Raw genomic sequence first — 17,875 nt, forward strand, 5'->3', positions numbered from 1 at the left:
AGCTGCGGCCATAGCAACCAACCGGAGAGGCAGGGTCAGCTGGAATTACCTGGGATGGGGAGGGGGGAGGGGTGAGGGGCGAGGGGCGGATGTGAGCCCACAGACTATGCGAGGAATGTTGAATTAACGTAGCTGACCTTAGGGGCAGCCTGAGAGGCCAAGGCTGCTCGTTCCACAGCCTGGATCCCACCCTAACATCGTCAGCTCTCACCATCCCTGTTGTTCATGAAGCCGCTCCGAGGACCTTCACCGGCTGGGCTTGAAGCGCAACAAAGTCAGGAGGCTGCAGTTCACACTCTGGTGTCTGCCACAGACATGGGGTCTCTCAGCCTCCGCCTGTAAGTTAGCCATTCACCTCTTCCCATCTGAGTTGCGTCCCTTCTAACTGTGTTGCTTCGGTAAGACCGACTCCACTGATAACACCTGGCGAGTGTGTTTCCGACTTGGCCACAGCCTCTGTGCCAACCTCCTGTTTATTCTCTGATGTGAAATCCTTCGTGCTCTCCTCAATTCCTTCTCCTGCCTCTAACCGCAAGATCTGGCCCTCTCCTCCTCCTTGGGTGGTCCAGTAGGAAGGAGGGTGACGTGCTTCCACTCTGGTCCAGTGGGTTCTGAGCTGGCTGATGAAGATACTGTGGGAATCACAGGCTCATCCACAGACAGGACGGGAGGTGGCTGAGGAGTAGGGGGGGGAGGGGGGGACGGCAGGTTGTGGGTCGTGGGCTCCAGCTGTCGTTTAGGCACAGACTCTGTGCGCTCCCCATGTGTGCACACAAAGTTGTCGATACCATCCCGAATGCTCCTACTTCATCCTTAGTGGTCAGGAATTCCCGGGTAGCTGCACTTGTTACGTGTAGTTTTTGAGCACAGACTTGGGTATACCTGTCCCTGATCCCCCTCTGGTAAATCCCCAGGAGGACTGTGGGTAATGTGTTGTGACTTAGTCACACGGACTCTGCGACTTGTCTCCCTCTAAAAGGTAAGAGAAAGTCTCGAGTGTTTCTTCAGCAGTTTCTGCTCACTCTGATTATTCTCAATGTGCTCTCTGGCTAATGAAGCGCTGTTACAGTTGTGGTGGTGTCCAAAGGTAGGGACCGAGACAGGCACAGGTGTGCAGAGCAGACTCACGCAAAACAGCAATTAGCAAATGAGCTGCTTTACTGAAGGATCAAAACATTGTCCTGGAGTCACTTGCCTTCATCTCTGTAACGTGTTACCTGAGAGGCAGGCAAGTGACTCCAGGAGAATGTTTTTATTGTTATATAGAGGTCCGTTGTTGCGAGGGTTTACTGTCTATTTAAAATTAAAACTCTTCCAAGAATGCAGCTTCCCACTGCAATGCACTGGGCTGTCAGCTTGGATTGTAGATAGAAACGTTTTGAAAGACATAGAGCTAATTGCTTTGGTTACAGCATCGCATTCCACCATGTAGTGACGAGCAGGATTGAGTGCCGATTGCGATGGTTTGTTTTAAATATTACTTTTTAACATTTTATTGCTGGTAATCTTGAATTTATAGTGCATTAACAGTTGCCTCTCAGCAGCAGTTCTGTGCTTTAAGTGTGGTTTCCTTGTTCAACCATGAAGTGTGACTTTCCACACGGATGTGACATTCCCACTCTCCTTCTACCTCTCATGTAGTTTGGTTCCCCATGGTGCGGCCAGTCCTCATCGACAGCCACATTATGGCACTGCTTGCGTTGTGTGGGTCACTATAACAGGATCCTCATCCTCAGCAGCTGAAGGAATGACCTTGGATTTGTACTGCGCTTTTCACAATCTCAGATCATCGCAAAGGGCGTTTAAAAAATGCTCTTGGGGTTTATGTGGGCACAATTGCAGGATGCAAGTAAATCAATATGTGCACAGCAAAGTCCCACAGCTGGCAATGACATTATAACACATCGAGCTGTTTGAAGTTGCAGGTCAAGGGGGACATATTGAATTTAAATAGAGCTGCAGGAAGGAAGAAGAAGGAGGAAGATGGGGACTGAGTAAAAGGGTCTGAGAAAGGGCTTGGCCTAGTAGGTAGGTGTTCGAGAGAGACAAGAGGGAGAGTGGGAGAGGGAGAGATAGGGAAATTGGTGAGCAGCGTTCTGCTTCTGATTAAAGAAGGAAATAAGAGATCAGAAGATGAGATTTAGGGATAGTGCCATGAGCTAGAGATGGTATGGTTGGAAGATCTTGAATAGGTTGAGAATTCTGTTTGAGGTGACGAGGAGGCAGATGCCCACAGAGGTTAATGAGAGGGGTGATGGCGAGCTGGTCTTCAAGTGTATGCTATATATTTGTGTTGGTGGGTGGAGACCAAGAGGTGAGGATTCCAGAATCCAGTTATATGGTTTCATCTTGCTTTGATCTGTCTTTTTGCATAACTTTCATTAATTATTCTATGTACTGTTTCATATCTCTCGGTTTCCTCTCCCCTGACTCTCAGTCTGAAGAATGGTCTCAACCCAAAATATCACTTATTCCTTTTCTCCAGAGATGCTGTCTGACCTGCTGAGTTTCTCCAGCTTTTCCTGTTTATCTTCAGTGTAAACCAGCACCCCCAGTTCCTTCCTACACATATGGTTTTGGGGGTAGGGTATTGACATAGATAGAGAACTAGTTGGCAGACAGGAAGCAAAGAGTAGGAATTAACGGGTCCTTTTCAGAATGGCAGGCAGTGAAGAGTGGGGTGCTGCAAGGTTTGGTGATTGGGCCCTATTTATTTACAATATATATAAACGATTTAGACGAGGGAATTAAATGTAACATCTCCAAGTTTGTGGATGACACAAAGCTGGGTGGTAGTGTGAGCTGCGAGGAGGATGCTATGAGGCTGCAGGGTGACTTGGATACGTTGGATGAGTGGGCAGATGTATGGCAGATGCAGTATAATATGAATAAATGTGAGATTGTCCACTTTGGTGGCAAGAACAGGAAGGCAGATTATTATCTGAATTGTGTCAGATTAGGAAAGGGGGAGGTGCAACGAGACCTGGGAGTACTTGTACATCAGTCTGAAAGTAAGCATGCAGGTACAGCAGGTAGTGAAGAAAGCGCCATCAGCAATGGCAGCCCCGCCAACAGTCTGTCTTTTCGTCTTTTTTGCTATTTGTAGAGTGTTTTAAAAGTATGTGTTACTGTTCTCTGGTTTTATGTGGAGGGTGGGGGAGCGGGTTGGGGGCAACTTTTTTTTCAATCTCTTACCTTGCCGGAGATGCGATTGTTTTCCGGATCGTATCAACGGTCGCTCTGTGGCCTAACATCATGGAGCTGGAGGCTTTGCTCGAGACTGACTTTGAGCCTCACCGCAGGGCCGTGGACTTACCATCGGAGCCTGCGATCCCTTGCCTGGGATCGACGCTCCAACTACGGCCTGCGGATTTCAACATCGAGGAGCTCGCAGTCTCGGGTAGAAACTGAGGTCGGGAAGCTCCAAAGTCGCAAGAGGTTCGACTAGCCCTGACCCGGGATCCCATCGCCGGTGCGGGGAGCTGAGATCCCCCCGATGCGGGAGCTTAATCGCCCCGATGCGGAGGGCTCGGACGCCGGCTATGGGAGCCAAGATCACCCTGTGAACAGAAGGATCGAGGCCCCCGACCGTGGGACAACAAAGAAGTGAAGAGATTGAACTTTTTTTTCGCCTTCCATCACATTGGGGAATGTGGAGGAGTCACTGTGGCGGATGTTTCTGTTAAAATATATTTTGTATGTTTTGTTGCTTTTTATTGGTATGACATATCAAATTCCTCGTATGTTGCAAAACATACTTGGCTAACAAAGTATGATTATGATAATGGCAAGGAGGTCCTACTGCAGTTGTACAGGGCCCTGGTGAGACCGCACCTGGAGTATTTTGGTCTCCTAATTTGAGGAAGGACATTATTGCTATTGAGCAAGTGCAGTGTAGGTTCGCCAGATTAATTCCCGGGATGGTGGGATTGACGTATGATGAAAGAATGGGTCGACTGGGTTTGTATTCACTGGAATTTAGGATGAGATGGGATCTTAAAGAAACATATAAGATTCTCAAAGGTTTGGACAGGCTAGATGCAGGAAAAATGTTCCCGATGTTGGGGGAGTCCAGAACCAGGGGTCTCAGTTTAAGAATAAGGGGTAGGCCATTTAGGACTGAGATGAGGACATTGTGCACTTTCCAACACCTCCTGTCTCCAGATCTCCACTTGCCTGAATTTCTTCCTTTCATTGTTTGGCTCACTCAGGAAGGGCAAAATGGTGGATATTGTAGCACAGAAAATTCCATCAGAGACTGAGGCTGATGTGGCAAGGAGCTTTCTGACGAAGATCTTGAGAATTTCCATGAGGTAACAGCATGCCTACCCATCGATCCTCCTCTTCTCTAATTCCACACCACCCCCGCCCCATTTTAGCATTAATGCATCCCCTCACCAATGACAGGCTGGCATTCCACTGTCTTGATGTTAGTCCATCATTTTCATCTGTGGTGTTGTCATGTGAGTGTCTGTGTTGTGAGTGATCTTGGTTGTCTTCTGCTGTTCCTGTTCCTATGTCGTATCATAAGCATGGAACTAGTTGTAGGCACATGCCTGAGTACATTATGCCTGAGAATTGTGCAATAAAGGGAAATTAAGGTAACATGTCTTTGTCAAAAAAAAAAAGAATTTCTCAACATTGGAGAGGGACTAGAATGCATCTCTGTTTGGATTTAGTTAAAATTCTCATCTCATGACGGAGGTGACATTGACAAAGTAATATCTACTACTATCGCTAGTTGAACTGAACCTAGTTATTAACTATTCCAGCCAAATCAGATATGAAAGTGGTCTCTTTTCTTTCTCCACTGGATGTTGGATTATTAACATCTGCAACTTTAAAGGCATTGTGTATGTGTTATAATATGGCATTGCATTAGAGAAGCTACTTGTAATTAGCTCCTCTGATGCTGGCACAACCTTATTGATAGTGATAATTAGGCATATCAAATAGCCTTTACCAACTAAACTGCAATGTGGAGGCCAAGTCAATGGATATTTTTAAAGTGGAGATTGATAAATTCTTGATTTTCACTAAATCTACTGGAACTCCCGGCTGCGATTTTAACTCCACTCCCGTTCCTTCCTGTTTTACATTTCATTACTTTCCTTATCCAATACCCTTTTGTCTGTTTTACAGCTCTAGCCAATCCTAGACATTTCCTCCACCCATCTGCCAATCACCAGGCTTTGTCCCACCTTTTACCGCTTTTTTTCTCTCAATTTTCCGCCCACTATTTTAATCAGTCTGAAGATGAGTCCCTACCCGAAATGTTGTCTGCCCATTCCTTCCCCATATACTACCTGACCTGCTGAGTTACTCCAGTACATCCAACAGAGGATGCCATCTTGCTGTCTTTCCACTGGAAACTTGGACAATAAAAGCGTACATCAGGCTAGGCATCAGACCAGGGGAATTTTAGTCTTGGTCCATCTGGCGGGGGGGGGGGGGGGGGGGGAAGCTGAACTAAGGGACACAGAGGAGAAGCAGGAGAAGGATATCTATGAAAGCAAGGGGGAAACCATGTTTACTACTCTTCTGTTTCAGGATGAGGTGACCTGTCTAAAAACCTGCTGTGAACATGCTATTGTGAAGTACGGGTATTTCCCAAGGGGAGACTATATTCCCAGTGAGGTCAGGTGCCTGGGATACACCCAGGCTTCAGTGAAACCCTCCGGAGGTCAAACGTGCAGAAGGCCATCAAGGGAGCTCCATAGTCATTGGAAAATCTATCTCTTAGGAGGTCTGTTTGCCAATTTACCCCGACTTTGGGCTCATTAGATGCAAAAGATCAAAGAAACTGGAGAACAGTGCAACACCTATCTCTCCACCTCCCCTGCCTGATACTTACTTTGACACGTGCATGTCGAACGTTGCAATTGTTGAAATTTAACTCACTGAACGTAATCTGAGTCCTTTCAAGCACAGATGTTAAGAGAGTGACCGACCGGTAACTTGATAGCCATTTAATTGAATGAAAAACATCAGAGAGCCTTCACTTGAGTTACCCTTTGATGGCAGGAGTTGCAAATAAAACAGTTAATCTGAGAGATGGAGAGAGAGAGATAGAGAGAGAGAGAAGACTGGCCACTTTCTGTTTAGCGTAATCATTTTGTCTATTTTCCCGTTTGCTATTAATAAACTCTTATCTCTATTGAGTTGGGCACCTATTTCTCACCCTTCCCTGATCAAAAGCACCCATCAGTTACGGCCTCACACGTGGCCAATTCTTTCCGGTGTTAGACGTGCCAGTGGGAAAATTGATACTTTATGCTAATGTCACATACATTGTAACAGTCGGGCAGGACTCTCAAGGTGGGCCTCCCTTTGCATTTACTGAGCCCAGTGTGAAGCTGAACACTTCAAAGAGTTGGTAACATCCTGAATTAATGCGAGTGTGGCAGGCATTTTTGAAAAAGTTCTGCATAACACATTATTGAATTGAATTGAATTGAATAAATTTTATTAGTCAAGTATGTATACATACAAGGAATTTGCTTTGGTGCTTTGCTCACAAGTAACAACACGACATACAGTAAACAATTAAGAATAAAACACAAAACATTAAAACATTTAGAATAAAACATTATAGTTTAAACATGTGAATAATGAAATAAAATACCAGAGCAAAAGGAGGCTGCAGACCTTTGGCTGTTGAGTAGAGCTATTGCTCATGGAAAAAAGCCGTTTTTATGTCTGGCTGTGGTGGCTTTGACAGTCCAGAGTCGCCTTCCAGAGGGAAGTGCTTCAAAGAGTTTGTGGCCATGGTGAGAGGGGTCAGAGATGATCTTACCCACTCGCCTCCTGGCCCTTGCAGTGTACAGTTCGTCAATGGAGGGAAGGTTGCAGCCAACAACCTTCTCGGCTGATCGAACAATGAGCTGCAGCCTCCGGATGTCATGCTTGGTGGCTGAGCCAAACCAGACCATGATGGAGAAGGTGAGGACAGACTCTATGATGGCAGTATAAAACTGGACCATCATTGCCTGTGGCAGATTGTGTTTTCTCAGCAACCGCAGGAAGTACATCCTCGGTTGGGCTGGCTGTGGAGTCGATGGTGGCCTCCCATTTAAGGTCCCTGGAGATGATGGATCCAAGGAACTTAAATGACTCCACAGATGTGACTGTGGTGTTGTTGATGGTGAGTGGGGGGAGGGGAGGGGGAGCTCTCCTAAAGTCTACTATCAGTTTCACTGTCTTAAGAGCATTGAGGTCCGGGTTGTTGCGAAGGCACCTGGACACCAGCTGTGTCACTTCCTGACTGTAGGCAGATTCCTCCCCATCCTGGATCAGTCCAATCAGGGTTGTGTCGTCCACAAACTTGAGAAGCTTGACAGAGGAGTCTGTGGAGGTGCAGTCGTTGGTGTAGAGAGAGTAAAGGAGAGGGGAGAGTACGCAGCCTTGCGGTGCTCCTATGCTGAGGGTCTGCGGGCCCGAGATGTGCTCTCCCAGCCTCACATACTGCTTCCTGTCTGACAGGAAGTTGGTGATCCACTGACAGAAGGGTTTGGAGTGCAGTAGCTGTGGCACAATGGTGTTGAATGCAGAGCTAAAATCCATAAACAAAATCCTTGCATAGGTCCCCTGGCGGTCTAGGTGCTGGAGGACGAAGTGCAGGCCTCGGTTGACTGCATCAACCTAGACCTTTATAGGAAAGGTAAATGATTGTCAGAGTACTTGGTGCTATCTGGCCCCGCAGGTTTGATCTACACCACCAGTGTAAAAATTCAACCAGACCTGAACCAGTCTGAAAAAGGATTGAAACGCCACCAATCCATGTTCTCTAGAGACGCTGCCTGATATGCTAAGTTACTCCAGCACTTTATGTCCTTTTGCGTATTAACCAGCATCTCCAAATTCTACAAATCAGACCACTGGTTGGCCTTCTTTAACGTGGCTGGCTGCATTTTCATGGGCAATGTTTGTCTTTGACTAATTGAAGTGCTGCATTTGTATATAGCAGGTGATTTTATTGAGAGCAGCAGAGGTCATGTTCTCTGTGTTTCACGCCCTATTTTACTTGTCTCTCTTTTTTCCTCTTAGGCGGAATGAACCAGCTGGTCGCCCTCATTCTTGGCATTCTACCAAGTTCACAGACAGCCCCCAGGAAGCGGCCACAATTCAGTTATCTTCCAGTGGAATGCATACCTCTTGGCACTCGAGATACCATGCCACGTGAGTGCCACGCTCGACCCTGTTTCTGTTCTCGGGTTGGGCATGTGCAAAATCTGGGTGGAATGCTTTGTCCGCTGATCTTTGGGGCAAATGTTTGGCTTTTAGTGGTGATCAGTGGAACTGAAAGGCAGGAGAGATGGAGCACAAGCAGCCATTCAATATACCCCCTTCTTCAATCCTTTCCAGAGACCAAAGTTATTCCACTCAACTGCCAGGCCAACATTACATAGCACCCCAGAGTTATGGAGTTATACAGCATGGAAACATGTCCTTCGGCCCAACATGCACACTCCGACCAATGTGCCCCAGGCCCACTTGCCTGCATTTGGCCTATATCTCTAAACCTATCCAACATGTCCAAATCTTTTTAAATGTTGTGACAGTACCTGTCTCAACGACCTCCAACAGCTCCTACCATATACCTACCGCCCTTTGTGTAAAAAATGTTGCCCCTCATTAATTCTTTCTCCCGTCCTCTGGTTCTTGATTCTCCTACTCTATCTGGGTAATAATACTTTGTGCATTTACTCTATCTATTCCTCTAATGACCATATACGAGTGTTTGTTAGAGTTTATCACTGCCATTTCCAATGTACATGAATATTTCAACAAACCAGCATTCACTTCAATGAGCCAACAGCCTACACCTTGAGCCCATTAATTCTCTGGAAGAGGATAGACAATAAACTGTAGGTGCAGGAGTGGGCTGTTCGGCCCTTCGCGCCAGCACTGCCATTCACTGTGATCATGGCTGATCATCCACAATCAGTACCCCATTCCTGCCTTCTCCCCATATCCCTTGACTCTGCTATCTTTAAGGGCTCTAACTCTCTCTTGAAAGCATCCAGAGAATCGGCCTCCACTGTCTTCTGAGGCAGAGAATTCCACAGATTCACAACTCTCTGGGTGAAAAAGTTCTTCCTCATCTCCTTCCTAAATGGCCTACCCCTTATTCTTAAACTGTGGCCCCTGGTTCTGGACTCTCCCAACATTGGGAACATGTTTCCAACCTCTCGCGTTTCCAATCCCTTAATAATCTTATATGTTTCAATTCGATCCCCTCTCATCCTTCTAAATTCCAGTGCAAACAAGCCCAGTCGCTCCATTCTTTCAACATATGACAGTCCCGCCATCCTGGGAATTAATCTCGTAAACATACGCTGCACTCCCTCAATAGCAAGAATGTCCTTCCTCAAATTTGGAGACCAAAACTGCACACAATACTCCAGGATCACCTGCCAACATCTAATTTTCCTTTGCTTTTAAATAACGCATCGATTCTGGTCCAGAAGAAAATATCCATTTGAAGTAATTGGTCCACAAGTTCCTTCATTATGTAAACCTTGAATAAATCATCACCAGTTTTATTTCTGTAAAGAGTTGGGTCACTTATTTCTGCAAAGTGAAGTCTCTTAGGGGAGATATAGTGTTTTAAACCGGGGTCCTCCGCTGCAACGTTTCAAACGTTGGCTGCTTCTCACAACTTTATAGAGGTTCCTGAAGCCACTCCTCTATAATCACCTCGAGTGCAACTTGTGTGAGTGTTTTGCTTGGGATGTTTTTTAGGGTTGAGAGCAGTAGAAGCAGAAGTAGGCCTTTGACTGTTCCACACCTGTTCCACCATTCATTGATGAGTAGGAAGGAACTGCAGATGCTGGTTTAAACTGAATATAGACACAAAAAGCTGGAGTGACTCAGCGGGTCAGGCAGCATCTCTGGAGAGAGGTACGGGTCTGAAGAACGGTCTCGACTCAAAACGTCACTCATTCCTTCTCTCCAGAGATGCTGCCTGTCCCGCTGAGTTACTCCAGCTTTTTTTGTCTCTTCACCATTCATTGATGATCCTTTATCTATCTATGCACACTCTCCTGGACTCACCTGATAATCATTATTAGTGCAAGCATTTTATTTCAATTTATTTAATGCTTGAATTCTAATTCACTGCCTGCCATGGTTGCATGGCAACACTTGCCTCCAGGCCACTCGTCTGCACCTTGACCAGGAAATTACCGAGAACGCTACCACATTTTAGATTTCCTTTGTTTTAGCTCCTAGAAGATTTCCGACCTTACTATGCACCCATCTTCGGCAGTTCCTCAGAATTGATGATAAATTGCTTCCACTTCAATTTTGTGGGTTTCAATTTGGCCAAGGTGGGAACCATAGATTCTTCTACAGATGGGGCAGGAGGTGACTGATGGAGCAGGCCCTTGGGTAGTTTGTGTGTTGGTGAATTCCCACCTCCTCTGATGTAGGACTTGTGTGAGCTCTCATCACTTGTCCTTGAGATTCACAATCTGATCCCCAACCCCCCTCTCCTCCTCCTCCTCTTTGAGTGTGAAGTCACACTGTGACTTAGGAAGCAGCCCTGTGGCCAGTGGAAGGAGGCGGATGAGGAGGACTCTGGCAATGATTTTCACTGTGGCCAATAGCACAGAGAACTCTCTGTGGTTAACAAAGTCAGACGTCTCCTTCCTCGAATATGGTCAGAATTAAGGAGCGTCTGTGGTCCCCTTGTTCATCCCCCTCCTCCCAGATGTGGACAAAGAGATTATGGGTTTGTGATTGAGGCCCTTCACCATTGAATTGTAGAATCTTGGTGCCAATGCCATCTGATTTCAATGCCTTGCTATTTTAGAGTGGGATACGGCCCTCTCAGCTTCTTATTGTTCAATAATGGTGGCACAGCGGTAGAGTTGCTGCCTTACAGTGCCAGAGACCCAGGTTCGATCCTAACTACCGGAGCTGTCTGTGTGGAGTTTGTACGTTCTCCCCGTGACCTCCATTCTCTCCCTGTTTCCTTTGGGTTTTCCGGTTTCCTCCCACACTCCAGAAGATGTACAGGTCTGTAGGTTCATTGGCTTGGGGAAATGATAAATTGTTCCTCGTGTGTGTGGTGTAGTGTCGCTGGTCAGTGCAGACTCGGTGAGCGGAAGGGCCTGTTTCCACACTGTATCGCTGACCAAACTAAAAACTAAAACTAACAGCAGCATGGCTGACCGTGATTGGCTGCAGTGGCATGGAGTTCAGGGTGCTCATGTCAAGGACAGATTAGCGGTTGTGGAGATCCTTGTGTATCTTCCCACAGATAATGACTGCTTCTCCATCCCAGATTCTGTCGCCACTCTGTCCTTGGGTCTCTGTGAGTGAGGCCTTGTGTGGTAGATGGGTTTTTCAGTGCTGACGAATCCACACATCCTGACTGAGATACCTGCACCCACTCTCCATCCACTATCCATTCTTGAGGACCTTGGTTTTCAGTTGGATCGTTACCTTCCGCTGCTGTGGACTTGTTTCTTTTCCCTTGAATAAAGCTGGAAATCTAGGAAATCTTGTGATTCTTGGTCGCTGATGACTTTCCTTTGCCTTGAGGGACTCTTGCTTTGCTTTCCTTTAGAGGGTTATGCACACTCTACTCCTTTAGAGAAAAGAAACAATCAAGGCTGTGAACCTATTTAACGCCACAGACATTAATTAATATGAACATTCATCAAGTTCACCGCTAGAGGCGACTTACAACCTTAACTCAAAACCTTTCTCTGCATGAGAGAGCACCAAAGAGTTATTACTTCACTGATGTCTTTTACGATCTGCTCCAGCTTGGCTCCTGGAAATTAATGCTAACTAGCTGCTACTTCAGGTTTCCAGCAGTTGAATGGCTACCTGCACATGTTACTGGCGTTTTCCCAGGTCCATTCCAGACAGCTGCCTTAGTTCCAAACATTGCTGTATCTCCCTGTTTGTGCACAGTCTCAACACCTTGCCCCGTTGAGGTGGGCAGTTGTGTTGTTGGGATATTGGTGTGTGAGTGGGGTCAGGTCGGTATGAGGGGCAGGTAGGAATTGGGTATGTTGGGAGGGGGCTTGGGCGTTTTGAGGGAGTGGGGGTTGGGCGCGTTGATTGATTCGGGAGTGTTAAAGGAGGTGGGTCGGGAGTGTTGAGGGAGGGGGCTTGGTTGTGTTGAGGGGGGGTTGGGTGTGTTCAGGGAGGTGGGTCGGGCGCGTTGAGGAAGGGGGGGTTGGGCGCGTTGAGGAAGGGGGCTCGGTTGTGTTGAGGGGTGGTCGGGTGTGTTGAGGGAAGGGGTTGGATGCGTTGAGGGGGGTCTGGTGTGTTAATTGATTTGGGTGCGTTGAGTGTGGCCTGGACTGTTGAGGTTATTCAAGCGTGTTCGAGAGGAGGGTGGGCGTATTATGGCAGGGAAGGCGTGTCAAGGAGAGTCAGGAATATTGAGAGAGGTTGGGAGAGATGGGTGTGTTGTAGGGTGGGTCTTTGGGCATTTTCGCCCACGGTGTGGGATTCTGCTGACTTCCTTCACCTACCCTTCTGCTCTCTGCCCCAGTTCCTCATCCAACAACCTCGCGGATCCCTGGGACCAGACCAACCTGCATCGCGTTTCCCACCAGTTCAGCTCGCTGGGAAGCATGGACAGTCTGGACCAGCCTGGCCGGTTATCCCCTGCCAAGTCCAACAACAGCTTGGAGCAGGTGGCCCAGCCGGGCAAGAGGGACTCCGCCTACAGCTCCTTCTCGACCAACTCCAGCACGCCGGACTACACGCTGTCCTCCTCCCGCGGCGACAACTGTTCGTCCACCGAGTATGCGCTGAACCGGGTGACCTACTGGGAGGCCAGCTGGCCCGCCACGGGTCGTGCTGGGCAGGCTGTGCCCGAGCAGGGAGGGTCGGAGGAGAGGCAGTACCGCCTGGCCCCCGAGGACAGGGTCAGCCCCCGGACAGACGAGCAGCCCGCGTCCAGGCACTGCAGGGCCAGCATCGGGCCTGTGTGGCACGTGCCTGAGAAGAGGGCCACCCCTGACTGCCGGCCCACCAGGAAGGCCTCACCTCCCCCTCCACTGCCCATCCGCAGCGACAGCTACGCCGCCACCAAAGTCCATGGGGGGGCCGGGGGTGCGGGACAGCCTGAGGGGAGCGGGCTCCCTCGACAGCCGGGGCCCTGGGGAGACTGGGAGGGGACGGAAGGCCCCGGGCGCAGAAACCAGGCCTCCTCCCCTCGCTCAAGGAACGACCCTCCCAGAGCCTGGCTTCCCCAACATGGACAGGCCTCGTACTCTCCCTGTCACACACGGCAACGCAGCGACGATGTGGCCTGGCAGCGGGGCGACAGATCGTCGAGGGCGGCGCTTTACCCTGGCCCCCAGCTGGCAGAGGCCGCCCAGCGACAGGATCCCGGCCAGAGCCGAGTGGCGCCCCCTGCCCCCCCAGATGGCGTGGCGGCCTCCGAGGCCGGGCAGACCAGGTACTTCTGCCTCACTTCCAGATCACCCCACCAGGTGGCGGCAGTGACCAAGGTCAGGCTGGAGTCGCCAGGCCCGGTCCAACCCTCGGCTCCTGCCCCCAGCCTCAGCGCCAGGCAACCCAGGCACCAGTCCGAGGGAAGCAGAGGCTGGGCTGGCCTGGAGGAAGTGGGGCAGAAGCCGGTCCTGGATGGCCACAGTGGGGAAGGGGCCTGCCGGCAGAGCCTAGGGCAGGCCAGGGAGCCCTGTGGGTTGGATCTGTGGCAGGCCGAGGATCCTCGTGGACTTGGTCTAGTGCAGGCTGTGGAACCCCAAGGGATGGGCAGAGGGCAGGCTAGGGATCCTCATGGGCTGGGCCTAGTGCAGGCTGGGGAGCCACATGGGCTGGGCCTAGTGCAGGCTAGGGATCCTCATGGGCTGGGCCTAGTGCAGGCTAGGGATCCTCATGGGCTGGGCCTAGTGCAGGCTGGGGAGCCACATGGGCTGGGCCTAGTGCAGGCTAGGGATCCTCATGGGCTGGGCCTAGTGCAGGCTGGGAAGCCACATGGGCTGGGCCTAGTGCAGGCTGGGGAGCCACAAGGGCTGGAGATATGGCAAGCACGAGAGCCCCGTGGGTTAAGCTCAGGGCTGTCCGGGGAGCCACAGGGGGTAAGCCTAGGGCAGGCCAGGGAGCCCTGTGGGCAGGATCTATGGCAGGCCAGGGATCCTCATGGGCTGGGACTGGGGCAGGACAGGGAGCCTCACGGGCTATGCCCGTCGAACGAGGGGATCTGCCCCCGACAGACACCAATGCTTCACTCACTGACCCAGGAGAGCCGGAGATCCCAAGGCGAGCTGGGCCCAGCCACTAGACCTCAGCCGCGCAGCGACCGCTTTGCCACTGCCCTGCGCAACGAGATCCAGAGCAAGCGGGCCCAGCTGCAGAAGAGCAGGAGTGCCGCTGCCTTATCCGGTGGCCCAGAGGGGCAAGAGCCCACCCCTGTCTCCCCGCCCCCTGGCTCCTCTCCCGCCACCTACAAGGACGGCCTGAAGGAGGCGCAGGCCCGCGTCCTGAGGGCCACCTCCTTCCAGAGGAGGGACTTGGGCCCTCTGGTTGTCTCCCGCCCCTGTACCTCGCCCAGCGTCTGCCCTCCCCCTCGCCCCAGCCCAGTGCCCGCGACCTGGCACCCGCTCACCCCGCCATTGCCGGGGAACCCCCAGGCACCAGGCCGAACGGCCGGGGGTCACCAGCTCGGGCGTGTGGGCGGCAGGAAGAGGCTAACACAAGAGCAGAGGCTGCGGTCCTACTCCGAGCCCGGCAAGATGAACGAGGTGGGGGCTGCCGAGGAAGAGGAGGGGTCCCGTGGGCCGGGCCCCGCTACCTCCCCACCCTCCTCCGTGGCCGACAGGCGGCACTTCTTCGAGGTGGGCGCCAGAGGGGCTGGACCTTCGCCAGCCTATGGCAGGCCGACACCCAGGCAGGGCTCCCAGCCCCCCCTCGGCGAGGCGGCCCAGCGGCAAGACCGTGCCGGCGGTTACGAGGCAGAGGTCTGGCACCCAGAGCCCCCAGGGCGAGATCGAGCTGCCTCGCTGGGAATCGACCGTCCCCAAGGAAGGCCCGACCAGATCGGGAGCTGGTCACTAGGGAGCACCGGCCCCAGCCCCATCAGCCCCCCTGAAAGGACGAGGCAGGGCGGGGAACGCGGGGCCTGGGGGAATGAAGCCGAGTCCCAGCGGTTGGGAACCTTCGCCGAGTACCAGGCCACCTGGAGAGAGCAGAAGAAGCTGCCGGAAGCCAGGAGCTCTGGCAGGTACCACTCTGCAGACAACATCCTAGACCAGAGCTTCCAGGAGCCTGCCAAGCCGCAGTACGTGCACGAGAGGTCACGGTCTTCACCTTCCACTGATTTCTACTCGCAGGTAATCCCCGTTTGCTGCTGGGTGGGGCTGTTTCTTGCTGGATGAGCGTGTTGCTGTTGACTGACCTGGTTAACTAGGCCGGGGCCCTGGCACGGTTCTCCCATCATACAGCAGAGCCGGGCTCTGGACAGGGGAGGGAGGGTAACCTCTACCACAGCAGCCAACAGAAGCAGCTGGTACTGTGACACAGAGTGTTTAGTTTTTAGTTTAGTGATACAGCATGGAAACAGGCCCATCGGCCCACCGAGTCCATGCTGACCAGCGATTCCCGCACACTGACACTATCCAACACACACTAAGGACAATTTCCAATTATACCAAGCCAATTAACTTACAAATCTGTAAGTCTTTGGAGTGTGGGAGGAAACCAGAGATCCTGGCGATAACCCATGCAGGTCATGGGGAATACGTATAAACTCTATACAGTCTGTACCCGTAGTCAGGATTGAACCCAGATCTCTGGTGCTTTAAGGCAACAACTCTACCTCTACGCTACTGTGACTTTGTGTGAGCAATTGTCTGACTTTCTGTCAGTGATATGTGACTGATTTATGTTTACTTTACAGTACAGCATGAAAACAGGCCCTTCGGGTCCATGCTTACCATCAAACACTCATTTGTACTAGTTCTATGTTATCCCATTTTTACATCCACGTCCTGCACACAAGGGGCAATTTATAGAGGCCAACTAACCTGCAAACCTGCACGTCTTGGGATGTGGGAGGAAAATGGATTACCTGGAGAAAGCCCATGGGATCACAGGGAGAGTGTGCAAACTCCACACAAGACAGGGATTGAACCCGGCTCTGTGGTGCTGTGAGACAGCAGCTCTCTACCAGCTGTGCCACTGTGCCGCCCACTGAGTGTTGAGGGAGGAAGTGCCAGACGGCTGGGTGGTGGCCCTGCAAGGCTCACAAAGAACCGCTAGCTCGTCCTTGCCAGTGCTTGTCACCTCAACGTACCAATCAGGAACAGGATTAGGTCTCTCCATCCCTCGACCACTTCGCCACTTAATGAGCAAAATACAAAGTGCTGAGGAGCAGCGGGCCAGGCAGCATCTGTGGAGGGAATGGACACAGTTTTGGGTCGGAACCCTTCATGTGCACTTGCCCGCCTGCTTCCCCATCTCGCTTTTCCAGCTTTCTCCCCCTCTCCCCCCACCCCCACTCCCCCCACCCCCACTCCACTCAGAGCTAAAAAATTCATCTTTCCATTCACCTGAACCACAGATTCTCCAGCCTTTTGTTTTTTGCTCAAGGTATCAGCAACAGTAGAATCTTGCGTCTCCACCACTTAATATGACTGTTCCCGTCTGCTAGGCTAACCATTCGCTCCCTATCTTAGGAAGAATTTTCCTCTGCCCTTTGAGAGAGTTCCAAAGCCTCCACCCTCTGAGGACGAGAAAGAGAGATGACCCCTTCTTCTGGATACTTCCATGGGAGGAAACATCTTCTTAAAAAGAAAACCTGTCCAGTTTATGAGTGATCCCTGCCCTGTACTGTGGTTGGATACAAATGCCTTCCAAGACTGCTACTGGGTTTGATGCTGACAGTGAGATGCGAATATACAAACTTCCCCCCTTAACAGTGATGTGATAACTGCACCAACTGGTGGATGAGCCGGTTACTGTAAATTCTCCCTGGTGTATGTGGGTGACAGGGGAATTAGGTAGGTCTAGATGGGCACGTGAGATGAATCACAGGGAAATGGATGGAGGAATGGTATTGGAAATCAAAAATACTGCAGGTACCAGAAATTGGAAATAAAACAGGAAGCAGTGGAAACACACACAGCAGGTCAGGCAACATCTGTGGGAAGAGAAACTGAATCAACATTTCAACGTCAATTGGGAAAGAGAATTAAAAAAAAAAAAGAGGTAGCAATTAATTTGTTTTCTCTCTTTCCCAGTTCTGATAAAGGGAAATGGGATTGCTCCTAGAAGTGGCAGACACTCAATGGGCAGAATAGTCTCCTAATTTATCCTGATGACATACGAGATGTGAGGATATGTGTTATGATGGTATTTTTCAAATGATTGCGGCAATGTGAAATATTGTTCTCGTATTTCTCTTATAAAGAATGTCCAACTTATATTCCTCCTGGAATCATTCTGCCGTTTCTTGCATCTGGGGTTGTTTTGCAGAACTAACCGAAAATTTCTCTAGGCTATTTCGTAAATGCCACAGGGAATTTGTGACTAATCAGGCAAGGCACTGGCAAGATCATCATCTTTGTCATTGCCTACATCATTTTCCAGCACAACACAGGGGTTAACAAGGTTAAACCGTGCATGGAAATAAATTATAAAGGGGAGGCTTATGCCACTTTGGTTACGGAAGACTGCAGACGATCTAATTTACGTTTTTTGAAATGATCAAAGAGAAATTGAGGGGTAGATAGAGGGAAACAATTTTCACCGGTTGGACTTTCCAGATTGAGTTCAAACGCTGCAGTGTCCAATCGCTGACGATGAGAGGGAATGTTCTTCATCCAGAGATTAGTGAAAATTTTGAACTCTGTGCCGAGACTGGAAGTCAAAGGAAGTT

At 50.3% G+C, this 17,875-nt stretch overlaps 1 protein-coding gene across 3 annotated transcripts in view; it reads left to right on the top strand.

Annotated features, from left to right (window-relative positions):
* The window catches only part of shroom2a (shroom family member 2a), a 139,525-nt gene that overhangs the window by 77,587 nt on the left and 44,063 nt on the right, over positions 1–17,875 (top strand). Inside the window, exons 3-5 of one of the 3 annotated variants that reach the window (XM_078409447.1) lie at positions 4,212–4,313; positions 8,047–8,178; positions 12,518–15,329. In XM_078409447.1, coding sequence (XP_078265573.1) covers positions 4,212–4,313; positions 8,047–8,178; positions 12,518–15,329 — 3,046 coding nt within the window. Of the gene's footprint in view, positions 1–287; positions 339–4,211; positions 4,314–8,046; positions 8,179–12,517; positions 15,330–17,875 lie in introns of those variants that run through there. The other 2 variants (XM_078409449.1, XM_078409448.1) reach the window with 2 other exon arrangements.

Source organism: Rhinoraja longicauda, chromosome 12 (assembly GCF_053455715.1).
Source record: "Rhinoraja longicauda isolate Sanriku21f chromosome 12, sRhiLon1.1, whole genome shotgun sequence".
NCBI classification, from domain to species: domain Eukaryota; kingdom Metazoa; phylum Chordata; class Chondrichthyes; order Rajiformes; family Arhynchobatidae; genus Rhinoraja; species Rhinoraja longicauda.